We start from the raw sequence: 15370 nt of genomic DNA, 5'->3' as shown, positions 1-15370 counted from the left end.
CGAGTATATTACACGAGACCCACACTTCACAAAATAGGAAGGGCAGTATCTCCGCTCTATCTGCGGGGATGCGGCCTGCATGGCACCTTCTATCACACCATATGGGAATGTCCTGACATCGCCCTATACTGAAGGGAGGTTATGGCAACAGTCTCCCGGGTGACCGGGCATGATGTCCCCCCGGAGCCACGGATGTGTCTGCTTAATGTGTGGGATGCCACGGATCTTAACCGCGCCGACCAAACCTGGGTGGCCCTCGGTATGGCACTAGCAAAAAGAAACATTGCACAACAGTGGGGGGGCGCAGTCAGCCCCCTCCCCCACGAGGTGGTGTCAGGATCTAGACGGGGCCATGTTGGCGGAAGGGGTGATGTGTAGCAACAGGGGGTGCCCCCGTAGATGGCAGCGGATTTGGGGAAAATGGAACACATTCAGGGGTAATATATGTGAACCCCCTCGGTCGGCCTCAGAGTCCGAACTAAGCGAATAAAGGATGGGCAACATTGCACTATAGAGGAGGTCACGACAGGAGTACGGGAGAGAAGATGGGACAGACAGTAGGATGTGTGAACATGATAGGCGCAAGGACAAAAGACGGTTAATAGTGATGTACGATGATAGATTTGATAACGAAATGTGTTATGAGGATGAAGCCTGTATTGCTAAAGGTGTACATTTCTTTCAATAAAAATTGTTTAAAAAAAGAGTGGTCCCTTTGAAAACAAGCGCTGGAACTACCTTCCATGTGGATAAAATTGTTTCTGAAGCAGTAGTGACTGGTGAAGGTAAAAAATGGTGGGTCGTAAAATTGAACAATGATTTTTCTATTAGTGACAGAGGGGCCAAGGAACGCCACAGATTAGCTCTAATGATCTATGACATCTCCACTTCAATAACCAGATGGGCAAGCGCAACTTTTATCTTAAGGTGTTAGCAAAAGGGCATTGCATCATCTCTCTTGCCAACTGTCATAGGATTTAAGTTATAGTTTATTTAAATCTGAACTTTTGTTTTAAATAGGTTAAAAAAAAAGAAAAGTCCAGAATGGTCATAGTAAATGAACTAGAGACAGGGCAACAGAGAAAGGTACATAGGAACAATTCTACCTCATATTCTCGTTGTTGTAACGCACTTCCAGTACACTTCCTGCACCTTCTCCCTCCCCCTTTGTCACCAGCTCACTCCTTCCCTGTAACCATTTCTCCTGCCACCTAGTCCTCCCTTCTCACTCTTTTACCTCCTCCTTTATTTAGCTGTCACTGATTATATATTTCAGATGCTCTGAAAATTCCAGCCCTTACAAGCTGCGAAGGGCATTCAGCGCATCACCAGGTAATCTGATGGGAGTATCTCTGGAGAGCACTCTCCTCCTGCACAGTGCCTTGCCTTAACATCACAGAGTCCTGACCGCGTGCTCACAACCATGTCCTCCTAATACTGATCATTTCTATCTTCTAGATGAGAAAGGTAGCGCTCTATAAGGATCCGTGTACACTACGGAACCTGCCCGGGGGGGCTCTCCAACTCTGTGCTCTTTACAGGGCCCTCACCCTACTGAGAGCTACGGTCATCTGAATAGAGACCAACTCTTCCGCAGAGCCAGCTCTGTTGCAGAGGGGGACTTTACAGAATACTGGCTGCTACACAGTAATACATAATGAGAATGGCTTTGAAGAGGGTTAGCATGAAGTGTCGTAACACATTTTCACTGAGAACTAGGAAGGAGAGGCACTGCGTAAATCCCTATACAGGCTTGTACAAGCAAGTAAAATCATTGAATGAGCTTAAATTAATGCATTCTTAGGAAGGCTGCAAGAGAGACCAAGACCATGAGAGAGCGAGTGAGAGAGGCAAAGTCGCTGCTACACAAAACCAAAGGAGAATTGCGTGGCGTATCAGAACAAGAAGCTCCTCTGCTTCGGCTTATTTATTGGACAGTTCCACAAAAAACAGATAGAGAGTAAGAATGGCAGAAAGGAGCTCAACTCAGCTTCAGTATTGGTAGCGCAATGTCTGATTTCTCTTGATTTTAATTTAGGGTAGATCGAAAAGAGCATTCTATTAATTGTCATTAGAACAAAGGTCATGCAAGATGAATGCTAAAGCAGCACGTTATATTGATTATGCATTGTATTGGCATAATAATGCTTTCTGTACTGCGACTGGGTGCTGATGCCCTTTACATACTGTGCACAGCATTTTAACATGCTGCATGAATATAGCCCCTTATGCTATTGCTCTTTAATAGCTATTTATCAGCATCAATCTGGCTCAAGAGCATTTTCCTAATTTGCCCCCTGATTCTGCCCTCAAAGGTGTTTTGCACTGAACACTATGGGCGATCATATTCATTCACTGACACTGTCTCTGACATCAGGGCAGTCCTCCTCAAGGTCACATAAGACAGAATGCTGGGAGCCCTTTGTGGACTTTTCACGTCAGCACAGACCATGCATTTGAGAAATACCGCTATGTATTTAAAACCAACATAGAATATTTACCTGAAAATTAAAGTTAAAGTTAACTAAGAATACCACAAAAAAAATTCTGTTTAAAAAAGCTTTACTTAAATACTAACAAAAAATAGAAAAGGCCAGTAATACAGAGAATAACATATTAAGGTGAAACAAAACGATAAAATTGCTAGCGGGAGAAGAGAAAAGAAAGTTATTTAAATTTTATAAGTAATCAAGGGGGGGGAGGGAAAAAGGGATGAGGAGGAGGGGGAAGGGGCAACTCTTACAAATTGATCAAATATAATATTGCATATTTACAAAGGAATGTGAACAATGATTATAATATAATAAATAAAAAGCAATAGGCCAACAAGGGTTAGAGGAAAAGAACAGAGAAAATCAATGTTTAAGGAGGCTTAAAATTTTCTGCATTAAAACGAGAATCATTTGTTATTGCTATTTTGTCTAAATAAGTAGTGAGTGGCAACCAGAAAAGCTCCCTATTAACCATCGGTTTACAAGAGGAGGCAAAAGCAATATAAAGTCGGTGAAAATGACATATACTATTCCACCAGTGTTGGACAGAAAGCTTTGTAAGAGATTTCCAATTAAGAGTTATGTGCTGGACAACCAAGGCTAACAAAAGGTCCAAAAGGCCATGTTTATGAGTGGGAAGATCTAAGGAATCAGACAGACTTCCAGAGAAAAGAAGAGGGATAGAATAAGGAATGAGAATGTTAAACAAGTAAGAGATATAGGACCATACTTTCCCCAAGAAGAGAGAAACTGAAGTACAAAGAAAGAGAAGGTGTATGAAATCAGCATTAGGAGAGCCACAAGTCCAGCAATTTGTATCAGTAGAGTGAGTAAACCTAGCTATAGAAATAGGAGTATAATAGAGTCTATGGTAAAGGAAAAATATAGATTGAGTAAGAGAGGCAGAGCGAGAGATTTTAAGAGAGCAGGACCAAAGTTTGTACCAAAAAATGATAGTCCATTCACATCCCATGTACTTTGCAAATTGGTTTTGGTACAGTCAGGATTAGGAGCTAAAGGAAAGTTCATAGATGAGAGAAGCTTTGGGTAGAAGAAGAAGAACCTTAAGAAGAGGGTTTTGGTCAGAGAGAGGAGGGAGAGAGGGAAGAGAATAGAAGGTGTCAAGAATAACCGCCACTAGAATAGAGAATTTCTGGAGAAAGGAGCGGGGACAATGAAAAGAAGCTTGAAATTGGGGGAATGAGCATGGAGAGAAGCCATCAACTAGGTTCTTAACCCAAATTATCCCCTTTGATATCCAGGATTTCCAAAAGATGGATCTATTAATAATAGTAATAAGGGAGTTGTGCCAGATTGGGGATTCTAAAAAGGATTCTCTAGAGACGGATTTTTGTTGGATCAACGGTTTCAACAGGGAACAGGTGTGTTTAAACAAGGGAAGAGAGGTATAGCGGTTTTAGCAGAAAAGGCCAGAGCTTCCTTAAAAGAAAAGGGCAATAGTAGAGTCCGGGGGCGTGTCTTGCTGCCAAGCAAGATGGTCGTAGCCTTGTAGAGCTCCGTGATCAGAGAACCCTTTTCTTAATAACCCGCACAATTATCCGGCAGCTGCACGGCGCAGCTGGAAAGTCACTACTCCCCGGAACTCCGCAGATCCCATCGCGACGATCCGGAGCCTTGGAGCACGCTCCGTCACCGAGCGATGAGCACTGATTAGCTGAGGCCTGCTGACGACGCTGAAGTCGGGACCTCGAGTGAGCCAGCGACCAGCGGCTTCAGCTGGACCTGTAGTGCTGGGCGCGACATTGCGTCGGCGACGTCTGGGTGCTTCGATTGGCAGGCCCGGGGGGCATAAAATGACTCACGTTACTATGGAGCTGCCGACCCTGGTGAGTCGGGCGGCAGCAAAGCGGCATCCTGCGGGGGGTCCCTGCTAGTAATATGAGCGGCTAGGTGTAACACAGCGGGGGGGGGCCTGCGTGGCGTGACGGACCCGGAGACCTCAGACTGCATCCCTGTGGAGACCCAAGACTAGATAGCAAGCTACGGGAGCTGGCGAACTTGGTGCGCAGGCTGGTTGGGAGCCTGGGCCACGCTTGAGCCGGCAGCCCACGGCCGCGCTCCCAAACCAAAAAGGGGACCCAAAAATCAGTGTCACAGAGACCAACGGTGAACCGTGGAAGCGGTAAAGGCCTAACTTATCAAGGGCCCCCCACGCAACACCCCCAGAGCACAACGCTTTAATTCTGAAGTGGTGTGAGCCCTATATCCAGAGACTGGGTCCACCGCTACCAGTAACAGCCAGAGAAATACACACAGAAGCTGCGAAGGATGGACGGCCCAAATAACTTCCCTGCACCGAACCAGTGTTTCTGACGCCTGCACGTCCAATAACTGTGATTACTACCCGCTGCGCACGATCTGATAGTGCGACAGCGGTGTCATTTTCCACGGTACCAGGAATCTCAATGCCGCTGAGGGAAGCACTCCCCTTCAACCCGACAGCAGTGTGAGGCTACAGCAAGGGCAGTAACATTAAGGTGAACTGCGCAGGTACAAGCCCCATTGATGAGAACAATCGTAGTAGGGGCAAGACTCTTTCTTTGACTACCCGCTGCCCTATACTAGCGTCAACAACGGAAACGCACCACACGGCCGGCACGCCCGCTCGCTAGGCCGCAGGAGACGGGACAGGAAACCCGAAAGGCCGCGCGCGATATCCTATTGCGTGGCAGGCAGCGTTGATTACTGCCCTTCCTCTGTGCACCTGCTGTAATTCCAGCTACTCGGACCGTGATGGGAGGCCGTGGACCCAGAGGCGCACCTATTGGCAAGTTGGAAAAATTTGCGTATGTGAAAGACCAGACGGAAAAATCGCAAATGAACTCGGCTCAGGCAGACGCCCCAGCTTCTAAAGAACCTGACGCAGTCATGCTGGTGGATATAATGGCCGCCCTTCAGCAGGTACAATCATCTATTGGCACAATCTCAACAGACATTTCCCTGATTCGGGCGGATTTCTCAAAATTGTCACAGAGACTAACAGAGGTGGAATCCACCACAACAACCCTCTCCACAGACACAGCCACACTGCAACATCAGGTACACAACTTGGAAGCGGACAATAAACTTATCCTAGCCAAACTGTACGACCAAGAAGGTCGCTCGCGACGCAATAACATTTGACTTATTGGCGTGCCAGAGACGGCAGGTGGACCTGCTTTGGATCTCTTCGTGAAAGATCTTACACAGAATCAGCTCCAACCGCGAGGACTATCTAGTTTCTTCTCTGTGGAGCAAGCTCACAGCGTGCTGGGAGGAAGGCCACGACCGGGTGCTCCCCCTAGACCAATTCTGGCATGCATCTTCAATTTTCGAGATCGCAATGCAATTCTACAGGTGGCCAGGATAGCCCCACCAATTCGTATAGAGAACTCCATTGTCACGCTCTACCCAGCTGTCACTAAACAACGACGCAGTTTCCCAGACATAAAAAAAGGAACTGCGGACCAGGGAGCTCAAGTACTCAATGCTCTTCCCAGCAAGTCGAAGCGGAGGGAAAAAACAGTTTTTTTGTCACGCCTGAGGAAGTGAGGGACTGGCTGGAGGGATGGCGCCCAGCAACACGATCCGATAAACCAAGATCCCAGCAGCATCACCGGCTCAGCGAGTCACGAAGATCAAGATCACCGACGTCGAGCGACAAAGGGGAGTAAGGAGGCATAAACATGTACTCAGGAACGCCACAGACATTGCACCTCTCTACTGACTCTTTTCTCTCTAAGCAAGAACTGTGCTAATCGATGGCCACCTCACTTCTCAGGCTCAAACGCTGCACAAGCTGTCTGTACAGTGGTGACCTCTCCAACTCCAAGACCGACGCTAGCCACTGCTGGTGACACTATCAAGAGGGGGCATCTTAGATCATGAACAATCTCTCACCCTCACGTAAGTACTAGTTTTGGGACCCAAGCACCCTGATCTGTTGGGGAGGCGGGTAGTTCTGGGTCCGCTGGGCAGGGAGGCAGGGAGGGGGAGGGGAAGGAGGAATGTTTTTTGGTTAAATGTTTTGTTTGTTTAAGTTTATTGACAATTAGTCATGGATATTTGTTATTTCTTTTATTGCCGTTTCTCCATCCAATGCTGATGCTGTGCATTTCAGGGCTAGCACACTCAAAACCCAGCGCCTCTCACACACCGTTCCGATGCCTACCAGTCACCTTGATGTTCCAAGGGACGTAGTTGCTGACTCCACACGCTCGCAATCCGAGGACATACACAAGCCTCATCCCCCCCTTACTCCGATATCCTGGAATGTGAACGGCCTCTGTGATAAAATCAAGAGGGGGCTTATATTACAGTATTTTAAGAGACATGTGCCTTCAGTGAGTTTCCTACAAGAAAGGCACCTAGTAGGGACCACCACCAAAGCACTTGACAGATGGGGTTTTAAGATGGTCGCTCACTCCGAGTTCACCTCTGGCTCACAAGGGGTGGGGATACTAATCCAGAAAAGCTCTCTTGTCAGTGGGAAGGGCGAGATTACAACTTAGTCGCCGTTTATATTCCCCCAGAACTTCATGGTACAACCTTCTCTGCCCTGGGTAAATTCCTGCTTTCACTACCCCCTGGGGAATTGATCATGGGGGGCGATTTTAATGCTGTCCTTGACGCTGCCTTAGATAGGCTCCCAGGGAGAGCTCAGGGGTCTTACCCCACTCCATTACGGGCTTTCTCGGAAGCACTAGGGCTAGTGGACGTCCTATGGAACACCACTACACGGATCACTTGGGAGCCCACAACAGTATGTCCAGAATTGATTACATCTTTTCTTCCCAATCGAGCCTGGAAAATGTCCTTGAGATCATACACCTCCCCGGAGGGATTTCTGACCATTCCCAAATCTTAGTTACATACACAACGCACTGCAGAGAGAGGAGGCGCATATACCCCATCTATCCGGGATATTTGAAAGCCCCAGCCATAGGGAAACACCTCCATAAAACCACGAAGCACTATTTTCAAGACAACACGCACTCAGTATCCTCCCCCACCACTCTCTGGGAAGCATAAAAGACTGTCAAGCGGGGACATGCCATTTGTTTGATCACTTCACATAAACGAGACGGGGCCCGACAGGTGCAGGAACTCGAACGGGTGGTTGGCCGAGCAGAAGACGAACACACAAATGACCCTACCCATGACACGGCTCACACACTAGGCCCCTGCTAGGCAGGCCTACAGAGACCACACGTGGGAAGACACCAAGGCCAGAGTCAAGAAAACGCAGCACACTATATATGAGGTTGGGGATAAGGCCGGCAAGCTTCTAGCCTGGCTGGATAAAAAGGAGCGAGCAAGTCGCTGAGTGGCTCGTTTACACCTGACATCCGGGGAAGACATCACGGACCCACATGACATAGCTGTAGCCTTTGCACAACATTATATGACAGTTTACACACCCGCCAAGACCGCTACCGTGCAAGAGAACCTGGCCTTTCTTAAAGACATACGTCTGCCTACATTGTCAGACCCTGAGATGTAAGCGCTAGATGTGCCACTCACAGCAGACGAAATTGCAGCGGCCAGCAGAGGGCTACAGCCGGGTAAGGCACTGGGTCCGAACGTTATCCCTGTGGAGCTTTTCAAAAGGGAAGTGAACATACTTGGGCCCCACTTACTGCGGATGTAAGAGGACAGCCTAGAACAGGGAGTGCTCCCAAGAGACTAGAGGATAGCAACCCTGGTGGCAATTCCAAAGCCGGGTAAACCCCCAGTGCAGTGTACCTCCTATCATCCCATTCGCTCCTTAATGTAGAGGCAAAAATATTAGCTAAAATGCTGGCGACGAGGCTCCAGCCACATCTGGCGTCCCTCATACACCCCGACCAATCCGGTTTTATGCCCGGCCGAAACACAGCAATGAACCTACGACGACTTCACGGAGTAATGGCTCGCAGGACGACTGTCCGAGAGGAGGCGGTTATCCTATCACTAGACGCCAGTATGGCATTTGATCGAGTGGAATGGCCCTTCCTGTTCGCAGTACTACACCACTTTGGCTTTGGCCCCAAGTTCATTGCCTGGGTCCGGCTCCTCTATACCCAGCATTTGGCGCACGTAGTAGTTAATGGGCGAGTGTCCGACGACTTCCCCTTGGGGCGCGGGACAAGGCAGGGCTGCCCCCTCTCCCCACTTTTGTTTGCCCTGGTGCTTGAGCCACTTGCGGCGTGGATCATAGGAGACCCAGTGATACGGGGACTCAGGTGGACAGAGGGGTGGGAGGACCGCATTTCCCTCCACGCGGATGACATTTTGTTATACATGGCTTCCCCCAGCCGTTCAATCAACTGCTTGCTAGACATTTGTGCATCCTACGGCCGTTTTTCTGGGTACATGATCAATCGGGAGAAGTCGGTCATGTACGTTCTCCACGATCCCCCCCGCGCCTCCCCAGAGGAGTGAAAATTCAACTCGGACAGGACGGGTTTAAATACCTGGGCATTTACATCACTCCAAATCCTACTCAATTCTACGAGCATAACCTCCTATCCCCTCTCAGGAGACTTAGAAGCGACGAAAATATTGGCACTCACTGCCCCTGATGCTGTTGGCCCCAGCGGCCCTGTTCAAAATGATGGCCCTCCCCAGGTTTTTGTACGCCCTCCAGAATACGCCAACCCCAGTCCCTCCCTCCTATTTTAAATCCATCGAAGAGGAGGTGAGCCTCATCCTCTGGGACGGACGACTTCCCCGCATAGCAATGGCCAAACTCACCAGGGGATGATACGATGGCGGGATTACCCTGCCCAATGTAAAATGGTACTATTGGGCCTCTCAACTCATAGTAGTGAACCAATGGCTCCACGCTCCACAGGAGGGACCAGCCCTACGTTTTGACCAGCATGCCCTTGGCACGGATGGACTCCTGGGGGTGCTCTATAACAAGGCCAGGATACGCACACTGTTTGTCCCAACTGCACACACAGTACACACCTGGTATATGGCACAGCGCGCGCTCGGTTGGGAGGGGGTACTCACCCAGCACACGCCTCTCTGGGACACTCCAAGGTTGGGCATGCTTCGAAACAGCCAAGGCTTCACTCGTTGGGACCTTATTGGAATCTCCAGGGTGGGGGACTTGTGGAAGAGGGGAGAGATGGTAACATTTGTCCAATTGCGCACAACATATCAAATGGCTGACTCGGAACAGTTCCGATATGTACAAATCAAACACGCACTCACCAAAGCCATACCCCAAGAGGACGATCTCCCTGAATCCTCACCCTTGAGGACCGCCTCCTCACAGACCACCTCACCAAACAAGCATTTGCAATGCAAATTGATCTCGCATTTGGGAAAGTTAGAGGTATTGGCATTGTAAATGACAATGTTTTTTACCTACCAAAGAAATGAAAGAGGAAAGGAATTGGAACAGAAAGCATGTTAGAGAAAGGAGGGAAATGAAGCATAGATGGAACGAATCTGAGAAAAGGGGACAACTGGGGCGAAAAGAAAACACTGCATGTTGAAAAGTTAAAATAACAAGGATGAAGTAATTCATTATATGAACCTATTACCATTGCTGCCTAGACTAGTGCATATTATGACATGGTGGCCAATGTAATAACCTTCTCCTTAGTACACTGCTGTAAATGTATGCATCATCTAAACTGTTTTTGGCGCATCTGTCTAGGTGACTTATTGAGAAACACAAATACAGATAAACCTGAAGTCATCTGAAGTAGGTACTCTAGGCAAATTTTCATACAATATTTCTTTACTAATTTGTGGCATTAGAGAAGAGGACCCACCATCTGCAAATCAGTCTTAAAGTTGTCCCAAATTATCTCTTAAGACTGAACAGCTAGCCGGGGGTTAGTGTATTCCAAGTACATCAAGCAACCTCTGACGCAGATGCCGTTTGAGACAGCAGGCACAGCGTACAACAGAACCCACACGGTAGAGGTACTGAACGGCATGGTTTGTTGTAAGATGTACTCAGCAAAACAGGGAACATTAAGTCATGTTTATATGAAAAATTCCCATCCCTCTTTGTACAGACCCTCTTCCTTACTATGTTGAGTCAACACTATAATGGCTCGTGACTATTTCTGGCAAATGCATATTATGAATAGGAGACTTACGTGGTTTTTAAGCATTACAATTTAAAGCATTTCTGGCATACTGACTGCAAGTCTACCATGCATTGCCATATATTTCTTTCTAAATAAAAGCTCTGAAAACTCTTAATTGTGCGACTGAAACCTCTTGTAATACTGAAGTATGGGCTGAGGTTGACTTACAAATCTAAGATGCTCTTAAATCGTCTATCACTCACAATTTTAAGATAACATACGATGCAAATTATTTTCACTATGTAAATGTAATCAATGCAAATCCCTATTTTATATTCCGAAATCCAGTTAGTCCTGCGGCCCCTGTAAGCCTATGATTTCGACATCTTTGTATTTATTATTCTAACCGTAAATATGTTCTGTGATGCTGATTTAATAAAAAAACTGTTAACTGCATGTCATAAACAGCTGTCAGTTTCCTCTCGGAGTGAATAAAAGGCATCGGTTTAAAACACAGATACGCTAGTGCTATCTTTTAAAGAACACCAATGGCAAAGGTTTTTCTTGATATAAACCAAACTTAAGCTTTGAGCGAGTGAAAGCGTACGTCACATGTGATTTTCAAAAGTCAAATGTTGCAGGTAAGAAGTGTGACATACGTGTACATAATATATATATTATGAGAAACGGAAAAAAAAAAAGGTTATGAGTGGAAACCTTAAATTATTCTTAGGCAGTCAGCCACATTCCAGTCCATATTTTTAGCTCCATGTACCACAACAGACAAGGGCCAACGTTATGCACCTCCGCCTTGGCCCTGCCCAAATTATAAGCAGTTCAGCTCGACCTGCTGGCAATGTCGTCTCCGAATAGGAACAAAATCAATCCTAAATTGGCTTCAGCCTTGTGGCACCTCTTCTGCCACAAAAGGAATAGTGTGAGTCATGACCCAAACTAAACAAACTGGTTTTGGCATGCTGGGCCTCATCAGGAAGGTGTAGCTAGTAGATTGAGTCCTAAAGGTCGGCACAAACTACTGTTTTGCAATACTGCCAGGCTCACAGAAAACATAAACTGTAAAGACGAGACAACGGATGGGATGCAGGAAAGGTGCAGTCAAATTTATATTTATTGTAGACCAACACAGGTTGAAAGAATGGAGAGAACGCAGGGGCGGCGACCGCAGAGGTCGGGCTCCGCTGGCAACTGACAAAATTAACTGTCAGCTGGGCGTTCTAGAAAGCCCAGCTGATTGCAAGGCACGAGAGAAATACAGTGGACAACACACAGAATACAACACAAGCAAGCTGCCATACCCTCTGCCAGGGAGCAGGTTGTTTATTATATGCAAATCACCCTACTGCTTATTCTGATAGCGTGTGACAAATACGTTTAAAATTGTGTGATCTCTTTACACAGAGGCTCTTTCGGAAGTCAGCACTGGAAAAAATGCATTCATTGATTTTTTGGTGTTATCAAAGACTGCACAAAAAACACGGGAAGCTGCTTTATTTTTTAGGGTTAAGCTAATTGGTGGCAGCTCTTCAGATGCAAAGTGTGCATTGAGTGACTGGGAAGCGCACAGGGCACATCTTGCTCCCAGAGAGCCACAGCTCGCTTTAGCGGGGAGCCTGCTGTTCTCCCTCTGATGCTGAGCAGTGCCAGAGCCGTCTCAGAGCTGCTCCTACCCTGGACCGCCCTGCTCTTCGTGTTCTGGGGTGAACTTGGAAGCATCGCTCTGCTCTTCACATTTCATATTTACCTGAGCGTTTGATGCGTTGTCGCCGCCAGTCCCCGTCTGCTGAACCTGATGTACCCCCAAAATGAGTTTTGCCCTTCTAGAGGACCAATTCATTCAAAATGTTAACGCATTGGCCGAACACTATGAAAAAAAAACTTTATTTAACCCAGATATGTTATTTAATACCGATATTTAATACATGCATATCGAGCTGTAGGCTAGGGAGACACAATTCGACTGACCACATAGCTTAAATAAAAGCCTTACTAGTGTCCACGTCTGCCGTACTCGCTCTTTTCGTGTTCCCGTTTACCAGAAGAAAAGCACACCGAAGTGGATGCCTGCTTGTGCCCCGGGGGCACCGCAGGCTATACAGGAGCACTGTAGTCGGTCCCTGCTTGTGCCCCCGGGGCACTGTAAACTGCATGCTACAATACAGCAATGCCGAAGAGACGCAATGCCCTGAAAATCGAAAGGCAGGGATTGCGTGCGCATCACTGCTTGTTCCACTGCGATACTCCAGGGAGTCAACTGTTAAAACAAACAACAGCTTTAGTCGGTACAGCAGTTTCTTTGCTTTCTGTTAAAACAAGCATTGGCACTGCAATAGGACTCGGGAAAAGGGGGGGTGCGAGAAGGCATCAGACTGCAGGAGGGAAGGGGGGAGGCACAGAAGAAAGTAGTCTGTGGAGTAAAGGGGCCAATAGCCGTGGAAGGACACAAATGAAGACATGTCCATCATAAGGAGGGACTAACATGCCTACAACCAATCTCAAGGCAGAATTTAAGACACAATCCAATAAAAATGATGGGCGGAGAGCGGGTGGAGCTTCCACGAAGCTTCCACACTATAGTGTATACTGAATGTCTCAACGAGACAGCGCAAGCGCTGCCTAGGCGAGACCTAAAAAGCTATCTCTCTCACATACCGTAAATTGGTGAACAATCAAAAAGACCCTACACACACCCTGAGAGAGAAATGGCGGGCAGAATTGGGGGACATGGATGACCAAGACTGGTAGGAGGCCCTACAACAAACAAATGATGGACGGAATGCTCACCATGCATACATTCTCCCCCAGTCAAGAGATCTGGGTTAAATCCATCGTTCTTTTGCCCACTACACCACCCCAGTTTAGACATGGCCATATGCAAATCAGTCTTGACCCTGTGCCTCATGGGAACAGTCCAGCCCGAACTGCCAAGCCATGTCTTCCCTGGACTGGAATCAAGCATCCTAGGACCGGTTTCTGGCTATCAGCGGTCATCAGCCAGGATAGCTTTACTCCAGTGGCGTAGTGAGCACGGGTCCCACGTCTGGGAATACCCATCCCACTGAGGGCGAAAAGCGTTACAACAAACAAATGATGGACGGAATGCTGACAATGCATACATTCTCCCCCAGTCAAGAGATCTGGGTTAAATCCATCGTTCTTTTGCCCACTACACCACCCCAGTTTAGACATGGCCATATGCAAATCAGTCTTGACCCTGTGCCTCATGGGAACAATCCAGCCCGAACTGCCAAGCCATGTCTTCCCTGGACCGGAATCAAGCATCCTAGGACCGGTTTCTGGCTATCAGCCGTCATCAGCCAGGATAGCTTGACTCCAGTGGCGTAGTGAGCACGGGTCCCACGTCTGAGAATACCCATCCCACTTAGGGCGAAAAGCGTTACAACAAACAAATGATGGACGGAATGCTGACAATGCATACATTCTCCCCCAGTCAAGAGATCTGGGTTAAATCCATCGTTCTTTTGCCCACTACACCACCCCAGTTTAGACATGGCCATATGCAAATCAGTCTTGACCCTGTGCCTCATGGGAACAGTCCAGCCCGAACTGCCAAGCCATGTCTTCCCTGGACCGGAATCAAGCATCCTAGGACCGGTTTCTGGCTATCAGCCGTCATCAGCCAGGATAGCTTGACTCCAGTGGCGTTGTGAGCACGGGTCCCACGTCTGGGAATACCCATCCCACTTAGGGCGAAAAGCGTTACAACAAACAAATGATGGACGGAATGCTGACAATGCATACATTCTCCCCCAGTCAAGAGATCTGGGTTAAATCCATCGTTCTTTTGCCCACTACACCACCCCAGTTTAGACATGGCCATATGCAAATCAGTCTTGACCCTGTGCCTCATGGGAACAATCCAGCCCGAACTGCCAAGCCATGTCATCCCTGGACCGGAATCAAGCATCCTAGGACCGGTTTCTGGCTATCAGCCGTCATCAGCCAGGATAGCTTGACTCCAGTGGCGTAGTGAGCACGGGTCCCACGTCTGAGAATACCCATCCCACTTAGGGCGAAAAGCGTTACAACAAACCAATGATGGACGGAATGCTGACAATGCATACATTCTCCCCCAGTCAAGAGATCTGGGTTAAATCCATCGTTCTTTTGCCCACTACACCACCCCAGTTTAGACATGGCCATATGCAAATCAGTCTTGACCCTGTGCCTCATGGGAACAGTCCAGCCCGAACTGCCAAGCCATGTCTTCCCTGGACCGGAATCAAGCATCCTAGGACCGGTTTCTGGCTATCAGCCGTCATCAGCCAGGATAGCTTGACTCCAGTGGCGTTGTGAGCACGGGTCCCACGTCTGGGAATACCCATCCCACTTAGGGCGAAAAGCGTTACAACAAACAAATGATGGACGGAATGCTGACAATGCATACATTCTCCCCCAGTCAAGAGATCTGGGTTAAATCCATCGTTCTTTTGCCCACTACACCACCCCAGTTTAGACATGGCCATATGCAAATCAGTCTTGACCCTGTGCCTCATGGGAACAATCCAGCCCGAACTGCCAAGCCATGTCATCCCTGGACCGGAATCAAGCATCCTAGGACCGGTTTCTGGCTATCAGCCGTCATCAGCCAGGATAGCTTGACTCCAGTGGCGTAGTGAGCACGGGTCCCACGTCTGAGAATACCCATCCCACTTAGGGCGAAAAGCGTTACAACAAACCAATGATGGACGGAATGCTGACAATGCATACATTCTCCCCCAGTCAAGAGATCTGGGTTAAATCCATCGTTCTTTTGCCCACTACACCACCCCAGTTTAGACATGGCCATATGCAAATCAGTCT

At 47.9% G+C, this 15370-nt stretch overlaps 2 protein-coding genes across 3 annotated transcripts in view; both read right to left on the bottom strand.

Moving 5' to 3' along the window:
• LOC146855209 (uncharacterized) overlaps positions 1 to 12764 on the bottom strand; it is a 28076-nt gene extending 15312 nt beyond the window's left edge. For both annotated transcript variants that reach the window (XR_014981289.1, XM_085652855.1), the window contains exon 1: positions 12537 to 12764. Coding sequence is in view for 1 of the 2 variants with exons in the window: in XM_085652855.1 (XP_085508981.1) it covers positions 12537 to 12696 (160 nt within the window). In the remaining variant the exon portion in view is untranslated. The remainder of the gene's footprint in view (positions 1 to 12536) is intronic.
• LOC146855208 (glioma pathogenesis-related protein 1-like) overlaps positions 1 to 15370 on the bottom strand; it is a 588956-nt gene that overhangs the window by 110909 nt on the left and 462677 nt on the right. The gene's annotated exons all lie outside the window — the stretch shown is intronic.

Source organism: Triturus cristatus, chromosome 4_1, assembly GCF_964204655.1.
Source record: "Triturus cristatus chromosome 4_1, aTriCri1.1, whole genome shotgun sequence".
NCBI lineage: Eukaryota > Metazoa > Chordata > Amphibia > Caudata > Salamandridae > Triturus > Triturus cristatus.
This window is presented reverse-complemented; position numbering and strand designations above follow the sequence as displayed.